General features: G+C 40.9%; 1 protein-coding gene across 8 annotated transcripts in view; it reads left to right on the plus strand.

The window, feature by feature from the left end:
* The first annotated feature begins 1,103 nt into the window (after positions 1-1,103).
* The window catches only part of DCAF8 (DDB1 and CUL4 associated factor 8), a 46,288-nt gene continuing 30,479 nt past the window's right edge, over positions 1,104-16,912 (plus strand). Inside the window, exons 1-4 of one of the 8 annotated variants that reach the window (XM_055084262.1) lie at positions 1,167-1,252; positions 2,314-2,386; positions 13,429-13,577; positions 15,408-15,482. In XM_055084262.1, the coding sequence (XP_054940237.1) occupies positions 15,434-15,482 (49 nt within the window). In that variant the 5' untranslated portion in view covers positions 1,167-1,252; positions 2,314-2,386; positions 13,429-13,577; positions 15,408-15,433. Of the gene's footprint in view, positions 1,423-1,452; positions 1,574-2,313; positions 2,387-7,605; positions 7,626-13,428; positions 13,578-15,407; positions 15,483-16,912 lie in introns of those variants that run through there. The other 7 variants (XM_007129630.4, XM_024116099.3, XM_007129627.4 and 4 more) reach the window with 7 other exon arrangements.

A 16,912-nucleotide genomic window follows, 5' to 3' on the forward strand; every position in this document is an offset into this window, starting at 1 on the left:
GAAAATGTAGAGTGAGAGAACAGAGGAAGATGGTACTGTACAATTTTAGTTGGAATAGTTAAGAGCTGTGTCTCTGAGGAAGTAGCATTTGGGTAGATATCTGATTAAGTGGACAGAACAAGTCTAGTAAAGATATGGTAGATGAACATTTCAAAAGAGGGAACAAGTGCAAAAGCCCTGGGGTTGTCCATGCTTTGGTTGGAGTGACAACAAGGCCAAAAGGGCTAGAGCAGAGCTAGGTAGTATGGGAGAAAATGAAATCAGAGAAATAGGTGCCATGTCATGTAGGGCCTTCCTTGGAGGCCCTTTTGATCATTTTGATTTTTATTGTGTGATGGGAAGCTTTTGGAGGTTTTGAGTGGGCAATAATATGACCTGGCTTACATTTTTAAAAGGTCACTCTGGCTGCCTTTATTCAACTAGCAGGGCAATAATGGAAGTACACAAACCAGCTAGGCGTCTATTGCAATAGTCTAGGTAATATATAATGACTTACAATAGGATGGTAGCGGTAGAGGAGGTGACAAGGAGCCTTTCACCCTGGCCTACTGGTTAGAAACCCCCTGGCCTGGCAGCTGGGAGTAACCTTTTCAGGGGCCTTCTGCACTCTTCCTTCAGGTGTCAAAACGAGGCAGAGTGTACATACCCCGTCCAATTCTTGGGCAACTTCAACACACTACCCCCCTTCAGAGAAAGAACCTCCTGAACAGCTTAGCTGCACCTCAGGCTTCTGAATCCCTTATTCAAAAATGGGAAAATGGAGGTCTCGAGGGTAAATGGCTCTCGTGGGTACAGAAACCACTTAACAAGGTCAACCCCAAAGGAAATGGGGTTTTCAGAAGAAATCTTCTGGAGAGAACTGCTTGTCCTCAGTATAAAAAAAGAGGGCAAAAATGGAGGTCGCCCAGGAGGTTGCCTGCCAGCCTGTTAGAAATGAAGCTGATTTCCACCACAGTTCCGGGAGACGTCTAATTCGTATTTCTTTTCAGCATCAAAGTCAGCAGCCCGAAACACTGCGAAAACAACTTCTTTGCCTCCTCAGTATTGCGCACGCGCCCCTCGCTCCGTTTTCCGTTGGTCTTAAGCCCCGCCCCCTACGCGTCCTTTGAGGAGGGTTGGGAGCGGAGAGCTCGCGCGACCGCTCTTCCCCCAGTCTTCTCCAGCACATCGTCGTAAACGGGGCCGGAAAGCGTGGCGGCGCAGGCGCAAGCGCAGAGAGCGGAGGCGGTGGTGGTGGCGGCCGCTGGCCAGTGTAAGATGGCGGCGGCGGTGGTGGCGGCAGTGGACGGGGCGGCTGGGCGTGGAACAGTCGGAGCAGCCTCTGGCAGAAGGATGACCCAAGACAGGAAGCGGGCAGCTGAGCCTCGCCGGCTCCTGTGCTTGTAACTGCCCCAGCCGGACACCCCCCCCTTGACCTACCCGGTCCGTGTCTCGTTCCGGCTTGGCCTGCCCCCCTCTCCCCTGGCCCACTCCTCTTCAAGATAGGTTTGACTCCTTTCCCAAGCTCCCAGGGCTCAGGGTTTCTTCCCCTGATCTGAGTCACCGCCGGGAGGATTGGCTGCCTTTCCCTCAGGTCAGCCCCAGGGTTGCCCCCAGGAGCCTGTCCCGCAATCTACAGGGACGTCTTGCCTCCTCGGGTGACCCATTTGTGTGCGCTTTTCCCCCCTTCAGACTGGGGGACGCGGCTTCCCCTGCGTTTCCCCGTCACCTCAGGACCACCGCGCAGTGTGCCCCCTCCCCCATCCCGAGTTCTCGGGCCCAGCACCTTGCACGGAAGGCCGAGGTCCAAGATTACCCCGCAGTCAGTTATTGCTGTCTGTTCTTGGACCTTTTGTAATGTAATTCTCGTAGCCTGCCTCCCCTCACCCCTAAATCTTTCAGGACACCGTAGAACGGTCCCATTTGGTCCCTGTTAGTTGGAAAGCATCTGGTGGCTTGAGTTTCTGACTCATATGATTGTTGCTGGAGTCTCTGTAAACAAACCGGCATTAGCGCTATCACGTTCTCTCCGGGATTTCCCCCCTGCTCTGTGGCTTCTTGTTGAGAGGTTTGGTTAGGGGTTAGCGTTGAAAAGATTCAGCTTTTCCTTTTAAATGACTTCTACGTTTTAGTGGAGCTGGGAGATTACTTGCTTGGTTCCTTTAATTTCTGTAACAGTGTAAGTTATTTGTTCAGTAGTCAGAATTAGATAAATTACGGTGGTTCTAAATAGTTCTGAGGAGGTCTCAAAAATACTAACATGTATTCATAAATATTTTTTATTATGTTTAGTAGAAGAGACACCTTTGCCATTTAAACTTTAACTTTTCTCAGTCCTTCAGTCAATCTACAGACCTATTTTCTCAGGAGCTCAGCCTGGCCCTACTTCAGTGATAAAGGAGGAAAGGTGAGTAGGAGTTGAAGGCATTTAAATTCCTGAGTGCAAGACAGACCCTACCCTGGTGCTCAAGTGCTGACCACTAGTCATAAAATTCCTACCACGGTTTCCCAAAGAGTCGGGTATTGTTGTTGGCTTTGTTCCAGCTCTGGTTAAATTACTTTTACAAGTTTAATTGGCTCTGCGCCTCTTGACTTTCTGTCCTAAACTATTGCTGTATATCTTCACATGACTACAGTTAAGCCTAGAAGTGAATGTATCTCCCTCTTTCTTTATTCATTTGCCTTGTGTTTTGCCTTTGTGCGGATCGTGTTTCTTACACTGTTAAAAAGCTGGGAACAACTAGTTTGCCTGAGTTCTGTTTAGCTTTTTGTCAAATCAAGTCTCTTTGCCTCTCAGGACTTTAGATTGTCATTTCTTGCTATGGAGAATATTTAGCTGCTTTTAACTAAAAGCTAGTGAGTGATGAGTGGTGCTGCCTTTAGTTGGTGACTGAGTCCAATCCACCTCAGAATTCCAACTTTTCAGGACACAGTGATAAATTTTGGGTAAAAAAAAAAAAGTAGTGGTGCTCTTTTATATCTGGTCTGAAGAATTCTTGATTAGCAGAGGAATCATCCTGTGCATTCAGCAGCATGGGCCAGTGCCACAGAGGGAGTTAGGACATACTTGAAACGTAATTTTTGTAAGGGTGTTGGATTTCTGGTAGCAGAGAATAGTGCTGTGGTTGAGTTTCATAGGCTGTGATGGAAGAGCTGAGTGGCTCTGGAAGGTAGGCCTGGCTAATTCTTAATATCTTTATGATTTGTAGTAGGAAGAGGTTGAGTGTGACATTGGTGAGTTTTATTCCACACGGTGTTCTGATTAGAAATTGCTCATTATGAACTAGAATAAGATTATTATTGGCAGTATGTATGTGTATCAATAAGATAAAAAGGGGAAAATACAGTCTTTAGAACTGGGTAGGTCTGGGTTTAAATACTGTACTAAGATTTATTAGCCATGTGACCTTGGGCAAGTTACTTAAACTTTCCTGAGTCTTAATTTCCACATCTGTAAAAGTGGGATAATACTGCTTATGTCCTAGGGTCATTGTCAGTATTGTATGAGGAAGCTTATATAGAGGTCTTACATTATGCCTAGCCCAAGATGGACACTAAAAAAAATATTTTCTCTTTTCTTTGCATATCATTGATATAGCTTTGAATAAGTTATACGTTAGTTTACACTTGGCATTTTGCTTTTTTTTTTTCCTGGGGTACGCGGGCCTCTCACTGTTGTGGCCTCTCCCGTTGCGGAGCACAGGCTGCGGACGCACAGGCTCAGCGGCCATGGCTCACCGGCCCAGCCGCTCCGCGGCATGTGGGATCTTCCCGGACCGGGGCACGAACCCGTGTCCCCTGCATCGGCAGGCGGGCTCTCAACGACTGCGCCACCAGGGAAGCCCTGGCATTTTGCTTTTGAACACGTTTTTCTGGTTAATTTTTCAGATTCATTTTTTAAAAATTAATTGATTAATTTTTATTTTTGGCTGCGTTGGGTCTTTGTCGCTATGTGCGGGCTTTCTTTAGTTGTGGCGAGCAGGGGCTACTCTTTGTTGTGGTGCACGGGCTTCTCATTGCGGTGGCTTCTCTTGTTGCGGAGCATGGGCTCTAGGTGCGCAGGCTGAGTAGTTGTGGCGCACGGGCTTAGTTGCTCCGCGGGATTTGGGATCTTCCCGGACCAGGGATCTTCTTAAACACTGTGCCACCAGAGAAGCCCTTCAGATTCATTTTTAATTGGTCAGCTTAGATGTGTTCTTTGTAGGTGCCCACCTAGGGTTGTCTTCTGAACATGATTCAGTTTAGTCTGGTGGGAGTTCAAGACCAGAGGACAGCAGGAATATTAGATGTTGATGTATGTATATTTGTAAATGCATTCTTAAATTAAACATCAATAAGTTTCCTTTGTTCTTTGCTCCTGCCTCTTGGTCTCTCTTTAGCTCACCTAATCAGAGTTGACCTAAGTATTGTAGTTCCTTTCCTTCCAGCTTCAGTGTTGTTCACCACCTTAGCTCCATCTACGTCTTATGCCTTTTCCTTTTTGCCATGGAAGGAATACATTTTTTTTTCCAAGCTGTTGGGCTCTGCAGTGGTCCTCATCAATAGCTAATCAAAGAACTAGACCATGAAAAGGTCTCCTTTCTTTCTGAAGTAAATCTGGGCTAGGGAGTTAGGAATGCAGAGTTTTTTATTTCATCTCCCCAGCTGGACCATCTTAATAATAAGACAGCACAGATAAAAAGTTTTTAACCTCTTGTTGGTTTTTCTTTCACATCTTTTTGAGGGAGGTAAGGGCACATGAAAATTAAGAAAGTGTTGATAACATTGCTATGAAAGCAACTGTGTTCATTCAGGCCAGTGATCAACTTAGAGTTGACCAACTTTCATTACCACCATCTAGGGTCTAAATTCTCTCTGTTCAAAGGTAAAGACTCTCGGGGTGGAGGGTAGTGAGGTGCATTTTATTATTTGTGTTATTTATGAGGTCTAGAGTTCTGTGTTCAGCAGGGCGGGAGTGGGTGTGGGAGGAGAAAAGGCAGTATGTTGAAAGAGGCATAACTTTGGCTGCTCCTTATTACTGTATGTGGTGGGTAAGAACCCACTCCCACCATCACCACTCCCAAGAAGGGCTTCACATTTTATGCTCCTGGTGACACCTGTATATAGAGTGAATCAATATTTTTAGTCTGTAGACAACAACTGTAAAATTCTTATATTTCTGAAGATACTTTATATTTCAGGGTGTTGCATAAGAATTGTTGCACCTTACTAAGAAGTATTTCCTACCGTGGGAGGCTAGGTATGCTTATGACCTTAGTTCCCACTACCAACCTGACAGGGCATTTTATTCAGCAGCCTGTTAAATGTATAAGAATCAGTCTCAGTGCTATGATCCTTAGTTTTGACTAGGGTCAACCTAAGACAGAAGCTTGTTTTCAGAGCAAGCTAAAAGAAATGTCTTTTTGTTGCCAGTTTAAAACAATACTGGCATTTCAAAAGCAAACCGACTCCAGTAGAAGACATTCTATAGAAGTATTCCCTGTTGTGGGAGACTGAGATCTTCAGAGTTTCATGGTCTAGGTCCTGTATTCTATCAGGTGAGTTACAGTCTTTAAAAATCATGAAGTGACGGATTGACCTTTGTTTTCAGTAGATAGATTTATTTCTGGATTATTTCTGCTGTAGAAAAGTTATTCTAAACATGTCTAGGAAGTGTCCAGGTTATAAAAGACAGAGTTATCCAAACAGAGCTTTTTATTGCATCACTTTGGTGTTAAAGTTAGTTTTTAAGATTGAATTAGTTTTTTTGTTTTAAAGCAGATTATCAGTGTGCCAAGGTAATCTATTATTTACCCTCAGCCATTTGGAACCCAGGCAACTGAAAGAATTGAATCAGCAACAGTCATGGAAGTAGTGACTATGTATATCTTAGTTTCAGAGCCAAATGCTGGTGATTTTAGATTAGCTTTACAGTAATATTGAAAACTTTTCATCTTTCATTTTTGTGAGTATACCCAAGAAACTTCATCACTGTTAAAATTGGTCAGAAAAAGGGGCTCCCTGTTCTTGTTTACTGATTCAGTTATTCTTGGAGTGAGAAGAAAGTCCTTGAAAGGTATTTAAAAATTAGAGTGTGATACATTTTACGAATTGGTCACTTCTTTATAGCAGTCTTTATCTCTACCTCTACAGGACGTAGTTTCTGGGCCAGAAGCCCAGTTTCTCAAGTACTGCCTTAACCCAAGGAATGTGCATGCCAAAGATAAACTAATGAATTAAGGCTGCCCTGAGTTTGCAAATAGGGCATGGTGAATGATTAATTTGACAAAGGTGGCATATTATTAATGAAACGTAGTGTGTCTAAATGGATTGGGTTATTGCAAAAATTTTAGTCATTGTATCTGAGAGGTTAGATATTTGCTCTTATCCTCTGAGGATACTATTTAAGGAGGTCTGGGCAAGTTCTAATGTGAAGCATCCATGCTTGCCTCACATGTCTTTTTTTGTTGTTGTTGTTAGCCATCTGGAAAGCTATTATAGGATTTACCTCTAGTGGTAGCCAAGAGGCTATATTCCTCTGGTGCACTTTAAGCATTGCCACATTATCAGGTATGTTTTTAACCTTACTTAGGACCCACATTATACTCTGTCCTCTAGTCTCATGCAGATAGGAGGGCACTTCGTGATGTTTTTAGCCTCTCTTTCTTTATCGTTTTATCGTAAGTTGTACCCTTTCTTCTCTGTAGTGTCCCTTCAGACAATTTAAGAAAAATTTGAAATGTGAATGGCAAAAACTGGTAATGGGGACTGGATTCTGATGTAAATAATAAATCATTTCATAGTGGAAACACAATGAAATTTCCTAAGACATGGGTTTTCCTTAAAATGATTTAAATTGAGATGAATGTGCTTAAATGTTATTATAAAACATTCCTTAGCTCTTTTGCTAGAGATAGCACTTAGTGCATTCCTAACATACTCTGAAATGCTGTTAGTAGAATTAAAGCCAATAAACTATAAACACAGGGCATTTGGTATTACCAACAGGGAGAGAAGGCATTCATCCAATGGAGGAACAGAGTTCCTTGTTTGTAGTATAGTTTATGTAGGACTTCTTACCTTCCTCATCATCATTTGTGATGATTGCTTTGAAGTTCTCATCTTGGCTATCTTCTGAACCTTAGAAAGGGAGAAGACTTAAAGAGACTTATGCTGTGGGCCCCTGTGTATGTTGCTTTACCCCAGTTCATAGAACACGAATGTGCTCAAAAGAAGGTATTATTAACAGAGTTCTCTGAGTTCTTTAAAAGGCCAGTGAGAGTAGGTAAGCAAACTTCATAGACTTGGAACTGTGTGTTGATTTGCGTACAATGTTTGGAGGATCATTGAGTGGTGAAGAAGCCCAAGCTTCTCTAGGAAGTGCAGTCTGGAATCAGAGATGAGAAGCTAGAAAAATAATATAAATGCCTACACATACAGCCAGCCAGTTGCAAATGTTGTGTTTAATCCTCTAAACCAGCTCCTTCAGGGTAATGATATTGTCCCATTTTACAAAAGAAGAAACAAACTCAAGGGTAGATGGTTGAAGTAGAATTCAAACTGAGGTCTGACGGACGCCAAAGCCCTTTTCTTTCCATTATACCATATGCTGTCTTTAAAAACCAGGGCTCTTCAATGCCAAGTGATGAAGCAAATTGAGCTGAAAGGTAGAGTTCAGTACATTTTTAAAAATTAATTAATTTATTGTTTATTTTTGGCTGTGTTGGGTGTTCGTTGCTGCACGTGGGCTTGCTCTAGTTGCGGCGAGCAGGGGCTACTCTTCGTTGCGGTGCGCAGGCTTCTCATTGCGGTGGCTTCTTTTGTTGCAGAGCATGGGCTCTAGGCACGCAGGCTTCAGTAGTTGTGGCATACGGGCTCAGTAGTTGGGTGCACGGGCTTAGTTGCGGTATGTGGGATCTTCCCGGACCAGGGCTCAAACCCGTGTTCCCTGCATTGGTAGGCGGATTCTTAACCACTGTGCCACCAGGGAAGTCCATCAGTACTTCCTATAAAAGTGTATGTATTTAAAGTATGAAAGGTCTGTCCAAATGACAATGTGAGTGAACACATTTTTGAATTGTTTAAACATGGGTCTCAGGTTATGATTAATTGGTAGCCTAATAAGTTTTTTATGGAAATAATTTTAATGGACTTAACTGAAGAGATAGCCAAATCCTTTTATTTTATGATACTTGAATAGGGAGAAAACCAGCATTCTCACTCAATTCCTGAGGTAATTCCATGGAAAAGCAGTTCTGAATCTTACAGCCTTTTCTCAGTTTGCACCTTTCTGTACTCTGTAGCATTTGAAACAAGAACCATCCCCACTTTCTTGAAACCTTTTCATCTCTTGACTTCCAAGTCATTTAAAACTGTTACTCTTTCAACTTCCCTGAGCATTTCTCTCCCTCTTCTTTCTTTTTTCAAAGGGTAGGTATTCCCCAAGATTTTTTTCCTTTCTTGAATCCTTAATTTATTTGTTTTGTTTTTTTAGTGAGGTATAATTTACAAGGGATTCGATTTTGAAGCTTATCTGTACAAATAATTCTCAAGCCTGTATCTCTGGCCCTAATTTATTTCTCAGGTTTCAGACATACATTGATTTTCCATTTACTTTCCTGACATGTCAACTTGGATTTTAAACGTAATCAAAGTCAAATTCCTATCTTCCCCCACATGCCAGTCTCTCGTTTATGGCACGTGATTTCCTCTGGGCACTCAAACTTGTCTTTTTTATTTTTTGAGCTTTGTTACTGCTCATTGAGCCAAATTCTATAAATTCTGCCTCTACAGTGTTTCACACGTTGACCCCATTCTTTTAATTTCCTCTGTCATCAGCCTAAGACAGGGTCTCATTGCTTCTTAACTTTGGCAACTGTACATTTCAGTCCATCTTATTATCCTTAACAAAATCTTCCTGATGACACCCACACACCTTCTACTGTACTTCTTAACTAATGAACTATACCCCAGCATCTAGCCAAGCCAGAGTACCCATGTATTTTGTTGAACATAATCAGGTTTTTCATCTTCCATGTCTTTTCTCACAGTGGTCCTGATGGAATAGCTTCCTCAGTTCTACCCATTGAAATCCTCTCCTTCCTTCAAAGTCCAGTTTAAAAGCTAATTTCTCCATGGAAGCTTTTCCTTTCTCCGTGACTAAACATAATCCTTTACTCTGTTGAACTACAACAACATTCTGTTTATTTTTTCTTTTTTTTTTTCCTTTTTTGGCTACGCCACTCGGCTTGCAGTATCTTAGCTCCCTGACTAGGGATTGAACCCGGGCCATGGTAGTGAAAGAGCTGAGTCCTAACCACTGGACTGCTAGGAAATTCCTTTTTTTTTTTAAATGGTACTGACACTTGTGTCTCTTATATCATAGTTAGTTGTATACCTGTTTTTCCTAATTGCTTATTGGCTACAAAAGGTATTATGACTGCCTTATTTATATTTGTAGATCCTGTATTGCCTTGTACATTGTTGCATTACTAGCATGTCAGTACAAATGGGCCACTGGGTGGTGCCAGAGGCCTATAATTTAGATTAAAAAGGGAGGCTAGAGCTGCTATACAGTTGGGTTACCCAGTGCTGTTACATCTTCTGCAAGATAGGAATAGAGATTAATTTCCCTGATCCAGAAACGTTTATAGTTTCTGCTCCTCTGTCCCGTTTACCAGAGGAGACAGTGTAGTATATTTAACTCCTCCGAGTACTTTAATAGAGAGTAGCCCAGAACTAAAGGCCTGCCCCCCTGTAAACATGTTTATATAGTATGAGTTTCAGCTTCCTTGGGGTCATCCTTTGAATTCAGTGTCTGAAGTTCTCTGTCTGATTAATAAACACTGTACTATTAGAGTGGGGCTGGCAGCAGGAGTTGGGAAAGTTGGCTTGGAGAAGTGTTTATTGTGAAGTAGAAAAACAGTAAGGTAAGGAGAATAAATTTAAATTGAGCCATATCAGCTTAAAAGCAAAAACTAGAGATGGAGAAAATAGGACTGGTTGATTCCAGATGGACTGTGGGACCTAAGACTGAAAAGCAAATTTGTACTTTGGATGGAGATCAACCCTGAACAGCTGCTGTTCAGTCATGAGTGGTGTGGGACATCTGTCCTCCCAAGAGGAACCAGGGATTGTGTGGCTCTCAGATATGTCTTACTAATAATTGAAGTAGTTTCTACCATCACCTTTCACTTTAAGAAGATACTCTGAAACCTTGTCTCATTTAAACATGGGTGTCTGTAAGAGAGTTGGGCACTTCAGTTGCAGAATGAGACATGCCAAACGAGACAGCCGGACTGACCCAGCTGGACTGACCCAAGAGAATGCTGAGATTATGTAACGCAAGGGAACTCACTGAGCATGAGTTCAGGTCTTAGTAGAGGGATCAAGGACAGTAATATTATTTACAAGTTGATGTTTCCATTGAACCTGAGGTAAGGTAGAGTTATCAGACCAGTTTCCATAGACCCTAGAGTCCAAAGGAGTTAAAATGAGCTTGAGAGAAATTTTAAAAATAAAAATAAGCATATGTATACAAATTAATAGTACAACCGTTAGAACTACTTTGGACTACTTTAAGCTTCTGATATTCTTAGTTGTCACCTAGACAGTAAGGGTTGAAGACTTTTTATGAGTTCAGGATTCATCTTGCCTTTAATGTGGTTCTGATAAGGCAGCTTTGTTTGCAGCAAAAATTCTTCCACATTTTAATTTTCAAGCAAGAAGACCGGACATTTTGCTTTCTTTTATTGTGGCCTAATGACCAGTGTTAGCTAACTTCTATTAATAATCACAGGCTTGAGAATCTAGTATTTTTAATTGTTGGGTTGTATCTGTCATTTAACACTTTGCGTGATTCTCTCCCTGCCCCCCCACTCTCTCATTCTCTTTTCTGGCCAGATTGATTGATTGATTGATAATTTACATACAGTAGAATTTACCTTTTGTTTCACTCACCCATTCTATGGATTCTGACAAATGCATAGTCATGTAACACCACCGTGATGGAGGCATAGAACATTTTCATCATTCCAGAAAGTTTTCTCATTACTGTTTGTAGTTAGTTCCTTTTCACCAAATCCCAGCAATGACTGATTTGCTCTCTGTCCCTATAGTTTATCTTTTCTGAAATGTCCTACAAATGGAGTCATACTGTGTAGCTGTTTGAGTCTTGCTTCTTTCACTTAGCATAACACATTTGAGATCCATTCATGTTGCTGTATATGTCAGTAGTTCATTGTGTGATGGACCACAATTTTTTTATCCATGACCTGGCTGAGAACCACTTGTTTTTAGTTTTTGATAGATCTAAGTAAAGCCACTAAAACATTTACATTTAGATTTTTAGGTGGATATATAGTTTCATTTTTCTTGAGTACATACCTGGGTAGGATTCCTGGATTGTATGGTAAGTGTATGTTTAACTTTATAAAAAAAAAAAACTGCCGAACTGTTTTCCAAAGTGACTAACTACCATTTTACCTTTCTCTGAGCAGTGTGTGAGACATTAGTTGCTCTACTCCTTGTTAGCACTTGATAAAGTAAACTTTCATTATTATTATTTAAAAAATTATAACTTCTAATAGGTGTGTAGAGGATTCTCATTGTGGTTTTAATTTGTATTTTCCTAATGACTAATAATGTTGATCATCTTTTTCAAGTGATTGTTATTTAGTTGTGAGAGATTTTAAATATATTCTGATTGCTGTCAAATATGTCTTTTGCAGATATTTTCTTCTAGTTCATTGCTTGTCTTTTTGTTTTTTTAAGTGTCTCTTGAAGACTAGATTTTTAATATTGATATGTCCAGTTAATTAATTGTTTCTTTCATGGTTTGTGCTTTTTTGCATTCTATCTTAAGAAATATTTGCCTAGGGGACTTCCCTGGCGGTCCAGTGGTTAAGACTCTGTACTTCCAATGCAGGGGGCGTGTGTTCGTTTCCTGGTCAGGGGACTTAAGATCCCACATGCCTCATGGTGTGGCCAAAAAAAAAGAAATGTTTGCCTAACCTGAGGTCACAAAGATTATCTATTTTGTTTTTCTTCTGGAAGTTGTATTGTTTTAGCTTTTACATTTAGGTCTCTGATCCATTTTGAGTTAGTTAATTTTTGTATATTGTACAATGTCCAAGTCGAGTTTCTTTTTTTTAAATTTGGATGTCCTCTTGTTCTAGTATACCTGGTTTCTTGTATAAATCTTTCATCAATATTAGGTAAGGAAGCAGCCCCATTGGTTTTAAACGAGATGTTTGGTGCCTCTTCCACAAAGTACTCTTACATCCTGTTTTAACTCCCCCTTTGCTTGATTTTTAGTTAATATTTTGTCATGTATTTGGTTTAAAATTTAAGGCCTTTTTCTTATTAAGACAGGAGAAATCTAGGTCACTGGAATTTCTTAGGTAGAAATTAAAATGACACCTGGGTCTTTTTTCCCCATCCCCCAATAGTTTACTCTTTAACTTTCACTTTGGCAGGGGTTATAGTTATTTTTAGAGTACAGGCAGTAGAGCTAATCTAATTAAACTCCCCCAGCTACCTGGGGCAGTGAGCTCATCAGCTCTTCCAAGCTCAGATTGGTTTGCTCTGGACTGGATTTTACATGGAAATTGATCAAGGTAAAAACAGTGGATTTGTTGGGAATGGAGTGCATTAAAGAGTGAAGAAGGTAATTTAAGTTTGGGTCAGTTATGGTCCCTACTTCAGATTATAAAATAAGGTTGTATTCTTTGGTGATTGAAGAGATTCTAGAGTGACTCCTATACTTAATTAAGACCTAGGGCACAGTCATAGCACCTTAGCCTGCTTTAATTTGGGCACTTACTCTAATTTCTACCCCAGAATTGAGATGGTTTTAAGTTTCTTCATTTTGACAGACATTTATATGATAACAACTCATCCCCAAAGTAATTGTATTTTATCACTGTCATAGAAGTTTCTTGGCTTTTTAGAGACGTGGTCCCCCAAAATGGGAATGTATGTACTCCAAGGGATATGGAAGATGATCCAGTGGTGTATAGGGAGGGAATGTTGAAATTTTAAGTTTTTTCTAGAAAAATCAAGCTTAATATTTAATGTGAATTGATTAAATGTGGGTTCATGCTCAAAGTATTCACTGATAGAAGTTCATAGTCAGTTTTGAGATCACTGCTCTAAGAGTGTCCTTCTGCAGAAGTTTTAACATATAATTTTGCTTAACTGTACCATCTCTGGAATTACTAATACTGTTTTACAAAAGAAGAAAATGAAGCCCAGAGAAGATTAAGCAGCACATCCAAGGTCACATCACAAAGTTTGTTAGTAACTTAGCTAGTACTAGAACCCTGGACTTCCAATTTTCAACCTAGGACTAATTTTACTAAACTCTGTGGCCCCTAAAATGTGACTTTTAGAAGCTCTCTGCCTATCAGCTCGGTGATTAAACAGAGTTGACATAAGCATTCACAGGTTTTGTTCTGTTTCTGAATTTAGGAATAAATTCTGTCAACTTTTTTCCGCAAAGAAAAGATCGCTTCTTGCAAGAACCTTAAACCAATTTCCCAGAAGATGAGCTTTACAACCTCTGGGTATAGGTTCAACCTCATGGCTCTCCTTTTCTGAGAAGTGGTTCTCAGAGCTAGGTAAGCATTAGGCATTTGGCGCCTCCTGCCCAGCAAATGTGTTTTCTAGAGCCACTGTGAGTCTAAAGTTCAGGCAGTCTGGGCTTCTGTAGAAGTTGATGAGATTCAGTTTTGAGAAAGGGTCTCTGGAGCTGCTCAATACTTCTTCTCTAGGAGTGGATAACAGTGAGATGGGAAGTATGGTGTGGTTGACAGTTTTGATTCTGGAGGTGAGAAAACATCAATTCTGTTCTCAGTTGACCATAAGGTATGCCTATGACCTTAGTTTTTAATCTTAAAGTAGTACAGTTGTTTTCCCTGCTTCATAGAACTTTTGCAATTAATGTCATTAACTTAAGCCCTAGGTGAGGAAGAAGATATTGCTGAGCTACTAAAGAATATAAACAGGGACTACTGAGAGGAAAAAAACAAGTGTTGTGTGAGGAATGCTGTACAAAAATACATCATTGAAGTAGTAGGAGGAAAACAGCCTGCTCTGCAAACAGTTCTTCACTGTTTTTCTTTATGTGGCTTCACAAATCTGTTTTTTGTTGGCATTGTCTTTCATCATCACCCTTCCAGGTGTCCCTCCCTCAAATTCAGCCTCAGTCTTGCTCTTGCATTATTTCTACTCCCCTGCCCTGGCCTAATGTGAGCAAGCTTTGGGCAGCTGTCTCTTGGCAGAGGACACTTTTTAAAATTTTTTTTTGAAGCAACTTGGATTTTTGTAGAGGAGAGAAGGGGGTAAAGATAAGGATGGGGCTGCTTCTGGGATAATTGTTATGGGAATGAAAGGACTGTTGAAAGATTAGAGGCCAGTGTGCCTGGGTACAAGGACTGGAGTCATAATCATACTTTGTCTTTTCAGTGCCTTTTGTCCAAGGCACTGAAAGGGCTTAACAAAATTCTGGTCTGAATAATATTATTCTTTGCTCTTTGCTTGAGGTGGGAGTGAGGCCCTGAAAAAATAATGACTGTATTATAGTGGTATAAAGGGAATAAAGCTAGGTACCCCGACTCCTAGTTAGGGCTTTGCTAAACAGACAAACCTGGTGAAAGTTGGTGGAACTAGGTGAAATAGTGTTTGCCATTTTATGAAATGGACTGAGATGGTTTTAATGGAAATGTTGTACTTCTCCAGCTTTGCACTTGGTGACTGACTTACTAGTCATAAAAGGGAAGAAAAAACCTTTTAGGTTCTTTTTTAGGGGTAGGATACTCCTGAGTTCTAATTTGACTCTGCTTCTTATAATCCTTAGTTAATATCTGTGCCTGTACGTTTGAAGCTAGGCATCTGACTGACCATAAAGCTCAGGCTGTTATCCCAAGAGCTCGGTTTCTTTTATCTCTGCTGTTTTGTGTGTGAAATGATATTCAGAGTCTGACCTTCCTCTTCATGTTGTGAAGACAAGTGTTTCATAGAGTTTGTGGATACATACGACAATTATTTACAACAGAAGGTTTTTTTGCCTTAGAGGGTAGTGCTGAAGCTAGCTTTTTGTATTGAGTTAAGACTCTCTGCTTGCTTGCAATACATGTCACTTGATATAGACCTGCTGTTCCAGGATTTATTTCAGTTCCTTCTTTCCCATCTGAAAAATCACTGCCAGTTACTCAGTGAGAAGAGATGGCAGTTAGCCTCCCAAAGATATGTCTCTTTATGGAATTTAGACATGGGGGGATAATATCTGGCATAATTTTCAGCAGCTGAGAAGCCCTGCTGAGCGCACAGAAAAAAATCAATTTTGTAAAAATGACAGAGGCTGTACATTGTTAAATGTCCTGATGCCTTTTATCATCTTACCCAGATTGTTTCCTAATTGTTTCATTTTCTTACTCTCCTCGATCCAGGCTGGCTGCTGTAAACATCATTCAAGATGTCCAGCAAAGGGAGCAGCACAGATGGCAAAACAGACTTAGCTAATGGTAAGGGGCCATAACGAAGGTGAAGCTATTTTTGCTATCGACTGAGGTTCTCCTCCTCCCGCAAAGAGAGTGGAGACCTGGATTTTAGCGGAGGGAAGGAAATCTTTCCTAAGAATGAACTCTTCCTGTGTTGTTTTGAGTGTAGGAAACTACACAGGAAACACCTTGGACTACCTGGTACTTTTGCTCCTTCAGCTTTTATCTGATTGTTTTCAGAAGATCAATAATAGAGTTGTCCCTCTAAGAGGTCAAGTGGTTTGGAATTTTATAAGGGTGGACAAAACTTAGGAGATGCTATTAATAAAGGAGAAAAAGAAGATCCAGTTGGTGGTAAAACCAAGGGAGTTGTTGGGAACGCAAGGCTCCCCAGTTATAAGGAGAGGTCTCTTTTCATGGTAGATCATAGTTCAGTAGAGATATTAGATAAGAGATGAAGTTATAAATAGCTGCAATTGGGGCTTTTTTCTTTTCTTTTCTTTCTTCCTTTTTTTCCTTTCCTTCCTTTCCTTCCTTTCTTTCCCTCCCTCCCTCCCTCCCTGCTTCCTTTCCTTCCTTCCACCAGTGCTACCAAGTATTAAATCACTGGGTCTACGGCAGATTTGAAGGCAGAATATCATGATTCTGGTAGAGTATAGCTACTACCTGGGTTATTTGACCAGTGCATCCACTCTGAGCCAACTTCCAAACTAGAGAAGGTCCTTCAAATGGATATAGTTGGGCAGCATAGTGTTCAGCATTCCTCAGCACCTTGTAGGTTAAGATTATCGTCTAAATTCTAGTTGACGTGTTTGGTAGAGCAATGAAGTGAGTAAGGGAAAGGGAGATTTTCAGCATGCTGTTTTACTGCCCCTTTGTTCTTTTCTTACCACTGGTGTTCATTTATCTTCTGTAAAGGAGAGTGATTCAGATTTTTCACTGGGCTTAGTTGAAAGGCACAGGATTCTAGAGGGGTTGGAGGTATACAATTGATTTGGAGTTTGGCCATTAGCTAGATCAGGGATTGGCAAATTATGGCCTGCAGGCTAAATCCACAGGCCTGCGGGCTGCTGTTTTTGTAGTTTACTGGAACTCAGTCATGCTGCATTTATTTACATAGTATTTATGGTTACTTTTGTGCTACAGCAGTGGAGTTGAGTAGTTGTGCCATACATCCATATGGTCCAAAGTTTAGAATCCTAAACTTTTTATTATCTGGTCCTTTACAGAAAAAATTTGCCAACCCCTAGCTATTATCTTGGTCATTGACTGTTAGTGTCCTCTTGCTGAGCTTGTGATATGCTCTGGCCCTTATCTTAATGTGGTAAGGCCCCCAAAGTCATCTTAATTTTTTTTTTTTTTTTTTTTTTTTGCGGTACACGGGCCTCTCACTGTTGTGGCCTCTCCCATTGCGGAGCACAGGCTCCGGACGCGCAGGCTCAGCGGCCATGGCT

This window comes from Physeter macrocephalus, chromosome 4, assembly GCF_002837175.3.
Source record: "Physeter macrocephalus isolate SW-GA chromosome 4, ASM283717v5, whole genome shotgun sequence".
NCBI classification, from domain to species: domain Eukaryota; kingdom Metazoa; phylum Chordata; class Mammalia; order Artiodactyla; family Physeteridae; genus Physeter; species Physeter macrocephalus.